Source organism: Rousettus aegyptiacus, unplaced genomic scaffold, assembly GCF_014176215.1.
Source record: "Rousettus aegyptiacus isolate mRouAeg1 unplaced genomic scaffold, mRouAeg1.p scaffold_m13_p_5, whole genome shotgun sequence".
NCBI classification, from domain to species: Eukaryota; Metazoa; Chordata; class Mammalia; order Chiroptera; family Pteropodidae; genus Rousettus; species Rousettus aegyptiacus.
The window spans coordinates 83,898,790-83,913,113 of NW_023416308.1; the positions used below are offsets into that span (position 1 = coordinate 83,898,790).

The following is a 14,324-nucleotide window of genomic DNA, read 5'->3' on the forward strand; positions in this document are numbered from 1 at the left end:
AGGGAGTACGGAGTTATAAGAAAAGGTGGGATCCTGTAGGTTAGAGACTTTAAAATGTCCATTAAATTAGAACCATGATGACTTTTCCAAAAGCGGCTTCGATATAGTATTGGGATGTAACTTGAGAAGTGAATGGGAGGTGAAAAAGTATTGACTCTTTCCAGAAGCTTTGTAATAAGTAGAAGAGGGAGTCTGGACATAGAAAGGAACAGGGAGTCAAGAGATTTTTTTTTTTTTTTTTAGGAGACACTGACCTCTTCCTTCTCCACCTAAGGCTCTATCCTGGACACTTTCACCTCTCACCCGCCTTTCTTGTGTACACCACTACTGCTCCCCACCCCTTTCACTTGGTTTGAGCTACCCTCCTGAGGAGTCCCGGACAGACACCGAGTTTCATCATTTTCCAATTATTTTTAACTCACTCAGTTCTCATTGGATTTCCAACATCTAGTGGCTGCAGTTGGGGGAGAGGGCTAGGTTTGCAGCTTTTGGGTCAGAGAGAAATGGGAGTATATGTTCTTAACATTTTTCTATCAGAGGACAGCCACAGCATGGCTCAGCATGCTGCCCAGAATACTGTGATCCAACGCCCACAGCCACAGATGGGTCCAGAAGGCACACTGTTTCCTTAGAAACACTCCCACTGTAATCCTGGGACTGGTTCATTAGGGTTGGGCATTCTCCAACTGGTACTCATTGGCTTCTCATTCTTCCTCCTGACTGCTGAAATCTTACTGGTGGTGGGAGCATGCAACCCAACCCAAGCCCCTCCCCCCTGGCGGTGGTGGTGGTGGTGGGGGGTGCCTAAAAGCTCCTGCCCAGAGCCCGGCCTACTTTCTCAATCACTGAGCCATAGAACATCAGTTTTGGGGAGCAATCAGGGAACAGGGCCTTCATATGAAAACTTTAGGCAAAGATCAATCATTTCCCTATAAGGAAGAAAGGGCTGAGGCATTCTAAAGGACTTCCAAGGGGAAGCCATGGTCTTGGGAGGAAAGAAGGAGGTCATGTAGTCAACAGCTCTGTCTCACATAGACTGCAACATAAGCAATGATCTCCAGGCAGACATGCTAGAAGATTGGGATCCTATGACTGGCATTTCTTCCAACTCAGCAGTTCAAGGTAATTTCCACAAGACATATGGCAAGGCTGAACAAATTTACTAGAGAAACATTACTTTCTCTCTTACACTTCTTAAACATAGATGACTTGAGGGACTGAGGGCAGTGGTAGGCAATGTTGGGGCTCTGTGAGGATATGAAACATATTAAAAATGTCCAGGACAGTTCACTTCTCCTGAGGGTCCCTGTGGGAGTGTAACCCATCTCCATCCATGTGGCTCAAGGAATCCCGAAGGCACATGGATGTTCCTTATTTCTCTGAACGAAGGGTCGAAGGAGAAGCTTGAATCCAATCTACAGGGAGATTAAGGTGCATTTTTTGAATTTTGGTAAAGCAGGACAATGGAACACCTAGTATTAGAGAAGCTGAGGATCTGGGAGCATGAAGTAACCTTGGAGCTACCTGCGTAAACTTTCTCATTTAAAACAAAGACACTAAGGACTGAGAGAAGTCCTCCTCCAGCATGCTGACCAGGAATGGGGATGGGGACACGTCAAAGCTTAGTGCCTCGTCATCAGTCCCCTTTCTTCAACATGTAGTGGGTTTGGGTTGAGGGTCTGCTCTAGTTTGGTGAACAAGACTCTGGTTGACCCATGGGAGGAAGAATTTAGTCTTATATTTGTTTTTTTGTTTGCTTGTTTTTTTCCCCACCAAACCCCAAGAAACCCATCCCCATGGGGGCTCTCTACCTCTTGGGGTATGTTCCATGCCATGTAGACATGGCTTTTAAATTCATCCATCCAGACTTCGGCCACCCTGAGGGCATTTCTGCGGACGTGGGCAGTGAGATCTTCAGTGTAGGGCTTGTGGGCGCGCTCAATGTGGGCAATCCGCGAGCAGGGCAGGACTTCCACGCTCCCACCACACTGCCACACCTGCAAAAGACACAGTGACTCGTCAGCGCCCAGACCCGACTCTGTGCCTCCAAACCAGGCCACAGGGGACCACTCAACATGAGCACGGACAAATCCAGCTCTCTTCACCTTGTCTCTCTGGACCACTGTCTGCAAATGGAGAGAGCTGTACCTTATTTCTACTCCCATCGAAGGACGTTATTGAGTCCTAAGTTCGTGTCTTGTTTCTTGTTGCTGTGAATTTACCACCTTCTCCCTGCATCCCTTTCACCTCTCCAAAGAAGAGACCAGACATCTTGGGACCAAAGATGTGGGTTCTTGCCCCTGAAGAAGTCAGCAAAACCCTTGATAGGGCCTAGGTAGGATTAGTGACCACCAAAGGGAGAGAATGGGCACCTTTCTCCTACCCCATCCTTCCTGGACCTTGAGTTCTGATGGAATCCAAGGGAGAGGGAGCTGCAAAGGAGGGAGATGTTAAACTTCTCGACGATCTTGGGGAGTAGGAGCTTGAAGTGGATGCAATTTGATTTTGAAAAACATTTTTTAAATGAACCTGCATTCTGAGCATCAAGGGACAGCATTTTGGAGCTCTTAATACAATCGTTCCAGCCACTCTGATCTTTCAATGTTCTGGAATGGGTATATTCTCTCGTGCCTTCAGGCTTTTGCCTATTCCGTTTGTAATGTTAGAATGCTCTCCCCACTCCTTCTCCAGCTGAAAAAAAAAAAAAACCTCTCTCAAGACCATGGCCATATGAGGCCTCTGTTGTGGGGTCTCTTCTCAATTCTTGGGGTAGAGCCAATTGCTTCCTCCCTTGATCCTGAAAGCTCTTGATATCACAACTTACCTGCTTATTGGTCAGCCTCCTCCCTCCCCTTATGTACTTGGAGGGCAGAACCCATATCTCAGTCATTTCTCAACTCCAGCACCTAAGACAAGGCCTGGTATGTATAAGTACTTTGTAAGAACTTGTTGAAAAAATGAATAAAAGTTGAGGCTTAATCAGTTAATCAATCAATAAATGGCTGATACTTAATAAATGTGGAATGAATCTGAAACACCTGGTCAGAGCTGATGAATGAGGCTTCTGAGGGAAAGCAATCAAGATCTCTTGGTGAAGAGCAGTGGTCACTTTTCAGGTATTGTGAACTGGGCAATTTGGTGAATAATGTTCACACTCATAACATGTACCCATCAACAACCACAGGTCTCCGTCCAGCATAAGGTCAGTTTGGGATTTAGCTTAATTTCCCCCAGTCTATTTCACACCAGTTAGTCCCTATAGGCTGTTAGAGTTGAAAGGTAGCTTACTGATTTACCATTTTCTAAGCCTGTCTTGCACTTAGCATATTATTTAGGGTCAATGGAAAGGAAATAACTATTCCAACTGAGCATCCTTTATGTGCTAGGCCCTGGACTGTGCATGTGGGAAGGCAGTATAGTATGGCAGTTATAAGCAAAGGGTTTGGGATGAGATTACTTGGGTTCAAATCCTGGCTGTTTCTTACTAGCTATGTGACCTTGAATAAGTCACTTGATTTCATCGTGTTTCAGTTTCCTCATCTCAAATAAAGATTGCAAAAGTACTGATCTCATGAAATTGTTGAGAAGATTAAAGTTATTATATGCGAAATGCTTAGAAAAATGTCTGGCACATAGTAAACAATCAATCTGAGCTTTTATTAAACAAATTATACAGCAGACTCTTCTGAATCCCCTGTGAGGTAGTTATTATTGTCTCTAATTCCAAGTAAAGAAACTGAGACTAAAGGCTGTCCCTTGCCCAAGACCACACAGCTGAAGACAAAAGGATCTGTCTGACAACCACAAAAACTAAGAGAAGACCCCATGCTCTCCCAGGGTGACCCTGCTTTGAGAGTAGTTCCCACAAACAGGGGTGGTCCCGACGATCCGGAGTGGGAGCCATGGAAGGCTCCAGGCTGTGCACCTTCATTTCCATGACCCATACATTCTGGGAATCGTGCTGATTTCCAATTCACTTTGCTCAGATTTTCAATGGAAGCCTGTGAATACTGTGAATACGTTATTGACAACACAAAGAGTCGGGGTAATTATTCTTTTTGCAACTGGAACCGGAGGCTATTACTTGACATATTTCAGCAACAAAACATAGAACATGATTCATAACAAAGCTCTTTTATTATGAGGCCTATTTCTCAAAAAGTCAGTTTCCCATTTCACCTTAGAGTGGGTGATTCTGCGAGTTGTAATCAGAAGGGTGGTGGCAGCACTTCCTATCATGCCTTTAGCCACACAGTGAAAGGAAGGGTATGAACTGGAGCTCTGGAAGAATCTTCTCCTCTCCCCACCCGGCTGCCACTACTCTCATGCAGACCAAGCCATGTCTCATCTGGACTCTGCAACAGCTTCCATACAGCCGATTCCCTCCTGCCTTGTTCCTCCAGGCTCTTCTCCACCCAGCAGCCAGGAGGAACCTTTTGGAAAGGTAAATCCGATCATGTGCCTCCTGCATCATGCTCTCCTCAGGGCCTGGCCCCTGCCTACCCCTCCAATCTCTTGCTTGCTTCCCCCTACACTTTCTGCTTGCAGCTGTGCTAAAATGTTTTTACTTCCTTCTTTCTACCAGGTTTTCCTCTCACCCTTGGACTTCTACACATGCAATTACAAATCCCGCCCCCACCTTGCTTCCCCTGACTCATTCAGCAGCACATCACCGTACCCTCTTCGAATAATGCTACGTGGTCCCTGCTCTGTCTTTACCAATCACAGCACTCTCGCACTTGCTATTTAGTTCCTCTCCTCTTTCAAAATGTTCTGCAGATCTTCACCATATTCTTCTGTGGACATGGGTTAAATGGTGCCCAGGACAGATCATGCGTTTCCAGGGGAGGTTGGCCCCATGGGAGTAGCACATAGTGTTTTAAGACACAGCTTTGGAGCTGGAGGGTGAGGGAGAGGAACTAGATTCCCATGTTTTTATCTTCACCACCAGCGGCTGTCACTTTTGTCAGGTTACCTTTCTCAAGCCTCAGTTTCACCCAGTGGAAAAGGGGGATGAAGTGCAGATATCTGTTAACTTATAAGCTCTTAGTCTGTACCCATTATTATTACTTAATAATCACCATTACGACTGTTACTATTTGGCTCCTCCTGTACATCCACCAGCAGGGAGCAGAGGATTCACACGTCTGGCAGAAGCCCATCAGATGATGATGGGCTGCCTTCCAGAGTGCTCCTCCTCAAAGCCTGGGAGCACGTGTGAACCTACAGGGCACCCCCGCTCTCCTCGCTTCTGTGGAAAGGAGCCCAATCACGGGCAGCGTGACAGCATCTGCCTTGGATACAGCCTTTGAGTCCTGGCAGCTTCTGGGCATTTCAGCAGAAGATATGTCTTCGGCACGTTTACCCCACCACTTCTGGACCCTACCCAATAATACTGAAATAAACAAGAGCAAGCCTGCACTCTCCCATCCCCAGGCAATGAGTGGCTCTGATGACTAATGGCTTGACATAGAGAAATTTGCAAAAGTCTTACACACAGCTGACTTCAGAGGCCCTCTCATGAATGGCAGATAAAGGATAGGAAAGGACATCACTGGCATTTGGACTACATGGAGGATGACATCAGGAAACTTCCATGGAGCCTTGGGAGAAGCAGGGGATGGGGAGTGAGAGAGAGGAAGCTGGACTTGGGACACATGTCATAGTTGGCATGATGTAGGAAGACCCAAACCAGATGGAAGCTGTAGACTGCAGGGATTGTGTGCCAGAGAAGCAAGGCCACTGATGGAGGGCAAAGGTGTAGGACGGAATGATGGCTTAGCGCTGCAAGTTCTAGGGGATGGAGATGCCAAGAGGAGAGAGGGCCAGTGAGGTGGGTACCAAAGCCGTGGCTGAGAAATGAAGACCAATGGTCAGTACCCAAGAAGAGAGGTGAGGTCACAGGGCACAGAAAGTAACTGACAAGAGGCAGAAGTTAATTTTTACATAGAATGCGTGTGACTCAGGCTCTTTGTAACAAAGTGAAGCACGTGCTAGTCTTATAAGCACCGAGGACACCTGATGGCATGTCAGCCCAGGCCTGGACCTCATGGCTTCCAGGTAGGCACTGGTCAACATGTTTCTTGACCATACCAAGTTCTTTCCTGTCAATGTGCCTTTGCACCTGCTAGACCATCTTTCTAGAATAACATCTCCCCACCCACTTGTGTCCCAGCTCAAATATTATCTTCTTTGACCCACTCAGTCTAAATTAGATTCCCCCTAAATACTTTTAGTGCCCCATCCTTTTTCTTACATAATGACAGGTATTCATAATACTTCTATTGATATATTCATTCTTTTAATGTCTGTTCCCCCACCCCCACCACTAGACTATAAGCTCCAGGAAGACAGAGATCACACTGTATATACTAGTAGCAGGCATCCTGTAGATATTTGATAACTGTTATCTGAATGAATGATTCCAGCAACCTGAGAGTCCTAGACTTTAACTATGTAGAGAGGAGGTTTTAACTCACTCAGCAAGATCCCCTAATAAAGGCCATAAACATAAAATGTGGCCAGATTTTACTGAACACAATGACTTCCTTCAAACCCAAGTGGTTTTTCAGCAAAGTTCTCGCATTTAAGTGTGTACTGCTGCAGCTGAAAAGAGTTACTTTGGCTGCAGAGCTTAAATTAACATCGTAAAACCTGGGAAGTCATCAAATGAGCATGGGCGATAGCAGGCGGCTTCCTCTTGTGGAACCTTGAACGGAACAGAGGGAGCCCTCAACCTCGCCAAGGCTTGCGCCTGCCTACAGAGTAGCTGCTGGGCCTGCCCCCAGATGCAACCAAGAACCTGAAGCAGATTGTAAACATGTTACCCAGGCAAAGTAAAGTCCCTCTTGCCACAGTCTTTCTCAGAGAGCCCTAATCCTGAGCTTGTTTCTGAAAAGGCTTGAAGCATCCACCTGGGAACTCCAAGAAAGCACGCAGGTCTTGGGAGACAGTGGAGGGGTTTTAAATCCTGCCTCTATCTCACTTCGGCCTTTAATTTAGACCTGTCTTTGGTTGTCAGTTGTCTTTTTATTGGGAATAATGATAGCTTGGAAGGTCAAAAAGAGATGCTGTATAAAAAGGTCCCACTCGGAAAGACAAACACATAGTAGGTTTTTAGGGAAAGTCAGGTTCCTTTCCCTTCCCAGGACTGGGAGTTACTGGTCAGAGTCAGAAGATCGAGTTTATGTTCTATGTTTGCTATTTACATAAAAAAGTCAAAGTCTTAGTACCTCCCAGCTGCCAGATGGAGGAACTGGACTCAGTGATGTCTTAGACACCTTCTACTTCTTTCGTTCTGTGATTCTAAGTTTTCTTAGAATCATTTGAGACACAACTGGCACAGCTGTAAAGTAGGGAGCAACAGGATATGCTGTGACCATTTCTCCCACTCAGAGACTTGTGGTCACTCTGCAGTCGCTGGCAGAAATAGCAACACCCTGTGTTACCATTGGCTTGTTAATGTCCTTCTGAAGCCCTGTGATGAGAAGGGTTCCAAGGCTCTCTTCAGGCTCAATGAAAAAGCATGACAGATTTACTAGTAATGTTATTGTGGGTAAGGGGTTAGGGGTGGTGGTACCTCAGCCTTATACTTCATAGCCACAGTCCACAGCTTAGATCCTTTCCAACTTTTATATCCTTTTGACTTTTAATGGGCTCTCTCCTCTTGGCAAAATGTTCTCACTGTTCCCTTAGCCCAGAAAGCTTCCTTTCTGTTCTTTATCCATCCAAAACCAGCCTGGCCCAATTCCTTCAAGCTCCTGAAATATATAATGTGTACTACTCATGTGGTCCTTATTTCTTGGCTCATGTTGTTAATCATCATTTTATGTGTAGCTGTCTCACCTAACTTCGCTGTGAAATGTCAAGACAAAAGGAGAAAGCCAAACCAGGAAGGCTGGAGGGAGGAAGACAAGGAAGGAGGCTGAGGCTGAGGCCTGTGAATATTTAGCAGACCAGAAAGTCATTCACAGAGTGGGTATAGGGTCAGACAAGACATCAATCAGGGCTGGGAAGGACACTCATTCTCTGGGAGTCCTGCACTCTGTGCCCGAGGCCCCTCACTCATCTCGCCTTAGGCCTGGCCCTGCATGAGAATAGGAAGGGAAGAGAGGTCAAATCTGGGCAAGGCTAAGACAAAAGCCAGGGGTCATCAGCAAGCCAGGGTCAAAAGTGGGAGGTAGAGGAGCGGCTGGGATGGGGACGATGTAAAACCTGCAATTAACCTCCTTCCAAAATGCATCTCTTGCCCACACCTGCAACCTTTAGTCCCCAGGGAAAGATCACACTCTTTAACATGATTTGCAAGACCTCCGAGATCTGACCCCTCCTTTTCGCTGCAGCTTTATCTTCAGCCTCAACTGCCCAGTTACACCAACCTCTCTTAGTACTTAGAGTGAATCATGTCGTTGGCTCTCTGCCTCCAACTCATGGCATTCCCTTTACTGGAATTTACCTCCCTTCCTCCCTTTACCACCTACATTTATTTGCCTGGCTAATTCCTACCTACTTTCCCTGGCTGCCCTAGATTTGGTTAAATGCGTCTACTACGCATTCCCATAGCACCCATACTTCCACTTGCACAGCACTTATAACAGCTGTGTGTGTGTGTGTGTGTGTGTAAAATACATATGTACAGTTTAAAGACATAAAATACAAGAGACGACTGTTTCCTTACCCCCTGCTTAAGAAACAGGACATTGGCAAGAACTCTGAAATCTCTGTGTTCTCCTCCTTACCCCGAAAGGTCATGCATTATCCTGAATTTTGTCAATAATTTCCTTGCCATCAACCTAAACTACCTGTTTCATTTTAGTTTTACCTGCTTTTGAATGCTATATAAATGGAAGCATATTGTCTGCATTCTGCAACTTGCTTCTTGCTTCATTTGTTTTCATCACCATCAGGTTCCAGTGTATAAACATGCAGCAGTTCAGTTAGGCATTCTCCTGTTGGATGACAGTCTCGTTGTTCCCAGTATTATGAATAGTGCTACTTGGAACAATCTTACATGAGTCTCCTGGTGCCCAAGAGCAGGTGCCTCTCAGTGTATTTACATCACAGTGGAATTTCTGATGCATAGGTTAGACACAGAGTCAACTTGCTTAGGAAAAGTGAAATTCTTCCAAAGTCAGTTCCCAAGTTCCTCTCCCACCAGCACAGATGAGCACTCCTATTGCTTCGTAATCTCACCAACATTTGGCACTGTCCAACGTTTTAATTTTTGCCAATCTGCTGGGTATGAAATTCACTCTCCCTGTAGTTTTACTTTGCAACTCCCTGATTACCAATGAGAGGAGCTCTTTTCCTGTTTATAGGCCTGCACCACCAGACTGTGAGAGAAGGCCCATGGCCACCTTGCCCTCATTAAGGAATCTCCAGTGCTTAAAGAGGGCCTAGTACACGGAAAATGTTTGATAAAAACTTATTGAATGAATGAAGGATTGAGAGTTGGAGCTTGGTTCTAAATTATCCTCACTATATTTTGCTTGGTGCTCTTTCAGGTTTCCAAGGGTAGATATTTTATTTTAAAGTATAAAGTATAAAGAAACATTTTTAAAGTCTGACAATGTTTATTCTTCCATCAGACCCCACAGAAAATCACTCCCTGGGGTTACAGTTTCCCAAGCTTTCTTTTTATAATAAACACTGCCAGAGAGTCTTCTGGACGGAGTTGTTGCCTGGAAAAATAATGCTTTTTCTTGGAAGGTGTCCTGAAAGGGTCTGACTTTGGGTCATCCCTAAGAAGCACTTGAAGCAGTTTCCCTATTTGAAAGGGATTCTTCATCACTATCAGAAGGCAGCAGGAGGAGTCATCTGGTAGAATTCCAAGGAGAGACCAGCTGAGCTGGAATCTCTGGAAGCTTTTCATGAAGAAAAAGTTAAAAGGCTCTTTTTCAGGGACTTGAGCTTTGCTGAAGTAGCTGCATACTACAGGAAATGCAGGGGCAGCCATAGCACCAAACTCAGCACACTAGCCCATCACATACAGGGATTCTCACACCCTAATGCTCTGACTATAAGGACTGGGGCCATGGGAGTTTATTTCCTTATGGGAGATTTCATGACGATCTCTTGGCAAATGTGATCATTGAGATTAGAAGGCATCTTTTAATGGTTCTGACCAAGGAGAGTGTATTCGTGGTTACCTCAAATCTCATATCAGCCAAAGGCCCTATTAATATTCTCCAAACTCAAGCTAGGTTGGACTCAAGACCAAAAGGAAGAAAGGAAAGAAGTCAGGCCTGGACATGCTGTGGTTGTGGAAGAAGAGGAAGGAACAGGGTAGTCTCCAAGGGCATGGCAGACTCCTGTTGCTCCCCAATATCTGTGTGCTCTGCTACTTCTCTCAGACTTCCTTGCAGTCAGGAGGGACCATGTGAGCAGCTCAGACTAATGGAATGGATACTTAGCCAACATGGGTTAAGTATCCAGTATGGGAATCACTACCCCTTTCTCTCCCAATTTGCTGGATCTTTAAGCCAGGATGACCTTGCAATTCAAAGATGAAGAACCCACAAGAGAAGCAACTTGAGTCCATCAGTCACCACCTGGAGAATAGCTGCCCTGGACTCAGCTTCCCACCCTTCAGAGTACTGTGATGTGGGTAGGAAATAAACTTGTCCTGGGTTAAGCCTCTAGGGTTTAGGGACTTTCATTGTAGCCTGTGATCATTTCCCTGATTAATACAATCGCCAGTGCATAGAGGTAAGGTGACCAGGGAGGCTTAGGCTTGGGCCCTGCAGCACTGATAAACAGGAGTTCAGTCTACTGCATGTGACTTTGTAGCAGAAGGTTCCAGGCATGGGGAGAGACTGTCCAGAAAGTGACAGCTTCCCAAATCCAGGTGATGAGTCTATTCAGAGCAGAAACCCACTTGGGGCCGAAGGTACGGAGAAAAGATTTTTTTTTTTTTTTTTTTGCAAGGACAAGAAAACATTTTATTTATTTACAACAAAAACATTTGTAACATAATTCTCCCTCTTCAAAACAGAGAACCCTATAAAATATACACAGCAATCTCCATCTGTATTTACCTAGGGACGTTAGCAGCCGGAAAGGGGGTTAGGACTGGGTGAAAAGCCAAGGACTAATTGGCTGGAGATGGAGCTGCTGGGGTAGGCATGGTGTTAGGACCTTTGCAAAATAGGCTGCAGGTTAGAGTCTGGTTCAAGTTCAGAACCAGAACAGAGGTCAGAAAATCAAGGAAGAAGTCAGCAAGGCGGGAGAGGAAAAGGTCAGGGCTTGGGGATCACACATAGCTCAGGGTTCCTCAGACAGCCACAGAGCTGCTCTGCAGCAGCTTCACTAATCTTGGAATAAGCCAGTGAGGCCCTGCCTGATTGGGTGACAGAGTCTAGACCGGGCTGACCCTTGCAGTTTTCCACTGCACCAGCCTGGGAAAGGCTGGCTAGTCCTAGTCCAGGCATTTCTATAAGATAAAAATTATAGAAGCCCAAGCTCAGAGGCAGGAGTATTGGCCGAGTTTCAAATCAGGGTTCCACTGACACGTGTGCTATCTACTTTAATCACATCTTTGCTTTAACTCAGATCCCTGGCCCCTGTACCATCACTGGTGCTGCCAGAGAATGATTATGAGCTTGATTGTCACAGGAACTCAGGGAGCAATTTTCTGATATCAAAAAAAAAAAAAAAAAAAAATCTATTCCATTCCCTGGTCTGAGAGTCATTTTTATCAGATAGCTTGGCCCATTCATTTCCTTGGGAGTATTCAGAGCCCTCGCTGGTGAGTTAAGTCCCTCTGAATTGCTCTGAGAGCCTTATCCTTATGGATGTATTCAGGAAAGCTCACTCTATCCAGCTGGTATTCAGAGCTGATCCCCTGGACTATGTTTAATTTATACTCTGCTATATGAAGATGAACCACTTACTCATTTAAAGTGTTTCCTTTTTTATGTCTTTAATCAGTGGCTGTTTCTTTACTCTCTCAGAAGCTTAATCTAATCAGAAACAAATTCTACACATGAATGGCTCATTAGCATGTCCCAATCAAATTCAAATTGTCTGTCCATACCAGATCCCTCCTGAAAAGGATGACAGTGACCGAAAAGGTAACTCTTTGGACCAATGTCCAAAAAGTATTGTCCATGATAAGTCAGGATGGTCCTTTCTGCAATGCAAGGCAAACAGGAATTACCAGAGGAAATAAAACAGTCTGCCACACCCAGCACAGCAGCGAGGCATCTGATCGGTGGCCCACGTGTCACTGAGACAGCATGGGTGGGGGAGTTTGGTAGTTAGGCAGATCCTGGCTCAGACATTAGAGGAAGCTATGTGTCTGGCCCAAAAGCATTACCCAAAACTTCAGCTCTGTGAGACCTGCGGTCATCATTCAGATGATAAACATGAATCTGAGATGCTGAACATTCTCTCACTCAGAAATGATATTTGTTCTAAGGAGCGTTCCTCTTATCCCGTTGGAATTCAGATTAAGAAAGCTGGTACACTGGGTCTTCGCTTAAAGAGATTTAACCTTTTCATACACATCTAAATGAATTGTCAGCTTGGGTATCATCTCTGAAAGGTATCTACAGAAAACTCACATTAAAAACGTGATTCACAAAAGAGATCAGCATTGGAGTATAGTAAAACAGATCACCTCCCATCATTTCCCAGGTGAGCAAACTGAAGGTCAAGGTCACATGATAATTTAAAAGCAGAGTAGGAAATGTATCTAAGACTTCTGCCTCTTGGGAGACAGGAGATCATTGCAGTTCAGAGCACAGACTCTGGGGTTAAACAGTCTTGGTATCAAATCCTACATTTCCCAATTGCATGGGTTGGTGACTTTAGACAATCCATTTCACCTTCCAACATTCAGTTTGTCTGTGGAATAGAGAAAAAGTGACACATGCAAAAATAGTTGTTTTGTGAATTAAATGAGGTAATGCACGTAGAGGATGTATTTCAACACCCGGTGTAAGGTAAATGCGTGACACGGCCAAGAGAAGCTTTAAAAGCAACCCTTTTTTGGGAGAGCGCTCCGGGGTGGGCGAGGTTCTCTGGTCCAGAGAGGGGAGGGGCCAGAGAAGTCGTGCCCTGGGAAGGGACAGCGTAGTTATTATAGGGTTATGTGGGGGTAGGGTATAGAATGGGGAATGTCAGTTGAGCATCTGGATTAGGGTGGTGGTGGATTAGGGGATTAGGGGGGTGGTGGCACCAGGACTTTAGGGTGGGCCCTTGTCCGGATTCCGATGTCAAGCTGGGAAGCCTCCAGGTAGGCCCCTGCCGACCTAACACCCGGTACAAGTTTAGAGCTTACTAAGTATGAGGTATAATTATGAGCACTGTAGGACTCCATCGATGATAAGATTCCCCATTGCTACAGTAAGAGCTTTTCAGGCAGGAGGAAATACTACATTCCTCTGAGCTCGAGGTTTATATATCTAACTGCCTAAATGTCACCTCCCACCGTGTGTCTCTTAGTCCTCACAGCCTACGTTGTCCAAAACCACATGCTTTATTTTCTTCCCTGCCTTCCCATCTGTCCTTTAGTTTTCATCCTCATCTACCTAATAGCTCAGGCCTGAAATCTATACAAATAATTAAGTAATTCATCCATAATTATGTCCCTTTCCTCCCTTTCTACATCGAATAATACATCAGCAAATGCAGTCAGTTCTACCTCCTCAACATAGCTTAAATTTAATAGCATCTCTTAGTCTGCATGCCCAACATCCTGATCCAAGCCACCATTATCTTTGTGTGGATAACTCTATCAATAGCTTCCTAACAAGTTTCTTCACTTTAACTCTTGTTGACCTCCAATCCATCTTTAAAATGATAAATCAGATCATGTTCCTTCTCTGCTTTAATTCAAATCAACAATTATTTATTGAGCATTTACTATGTGATGGGTACTATTGTATGAGATGGAAATTCTGTCATTAAACAAAATATACGAAATCCCTGACTTTCTGGAACTTATGTTTTATGTTTTCAATTATAACACTTGCTATGGACTAAATTGAGCTCTTCCCAATTCATACGTTGAATCTCTAACTCCCATGCCCCGTTTGACTGTATTGGAGATAAAGCCTTTATAAGGAGGTGATTAAGGTTATAAGGGTAGAGCCCTGATCAGATGGAACCGGCATCCTTATAAGAAAAGGAAGAGAAACTAGAGCACTCTCTCTACCATTTAAGGACACGGCAGGAAGATGGTCATCTGCAAGCCAGGAAGAGTTCTCTCACCAGAACCCAAATCATGCTGGCACTCTAATCTCAGACTTCCAGCCTCCAGAGCTGTGAGAAAATAAATTTTTGTTGAAGCCACCTAGTCTATGGTATTTTGTTATAGCAGC

General features: G+C 45.0%; 1 protein-coding gene across 3 annotated transcripts in view; it reads right to left on the reverse strand.

Annotated features, from left to right (window-relative positions):
* Positions 1 to 14,324, reverse strand: part of GALNT18 (polypeptide N-acetylgalactosaminyltransferase 18) — a 308,997-nt gene that overhangs the window by 52,520 nt on the left and 242,153 nt on the right. For all 3 annotated transcript variants that reach the window (XM_016135450.2, XM_016135449.2, XM_016135451.2), the window contains exon 7: positions 1,812 to 1,997. In XM_016135450.2, coding sequence (XP_015990936.1) covers positions 1,812 to 1,997 — 186 coding nt within the window. The remainder of the gene's footprint in view (positions 1 to 1,811; positions 1,998 to 14,324) is intronic.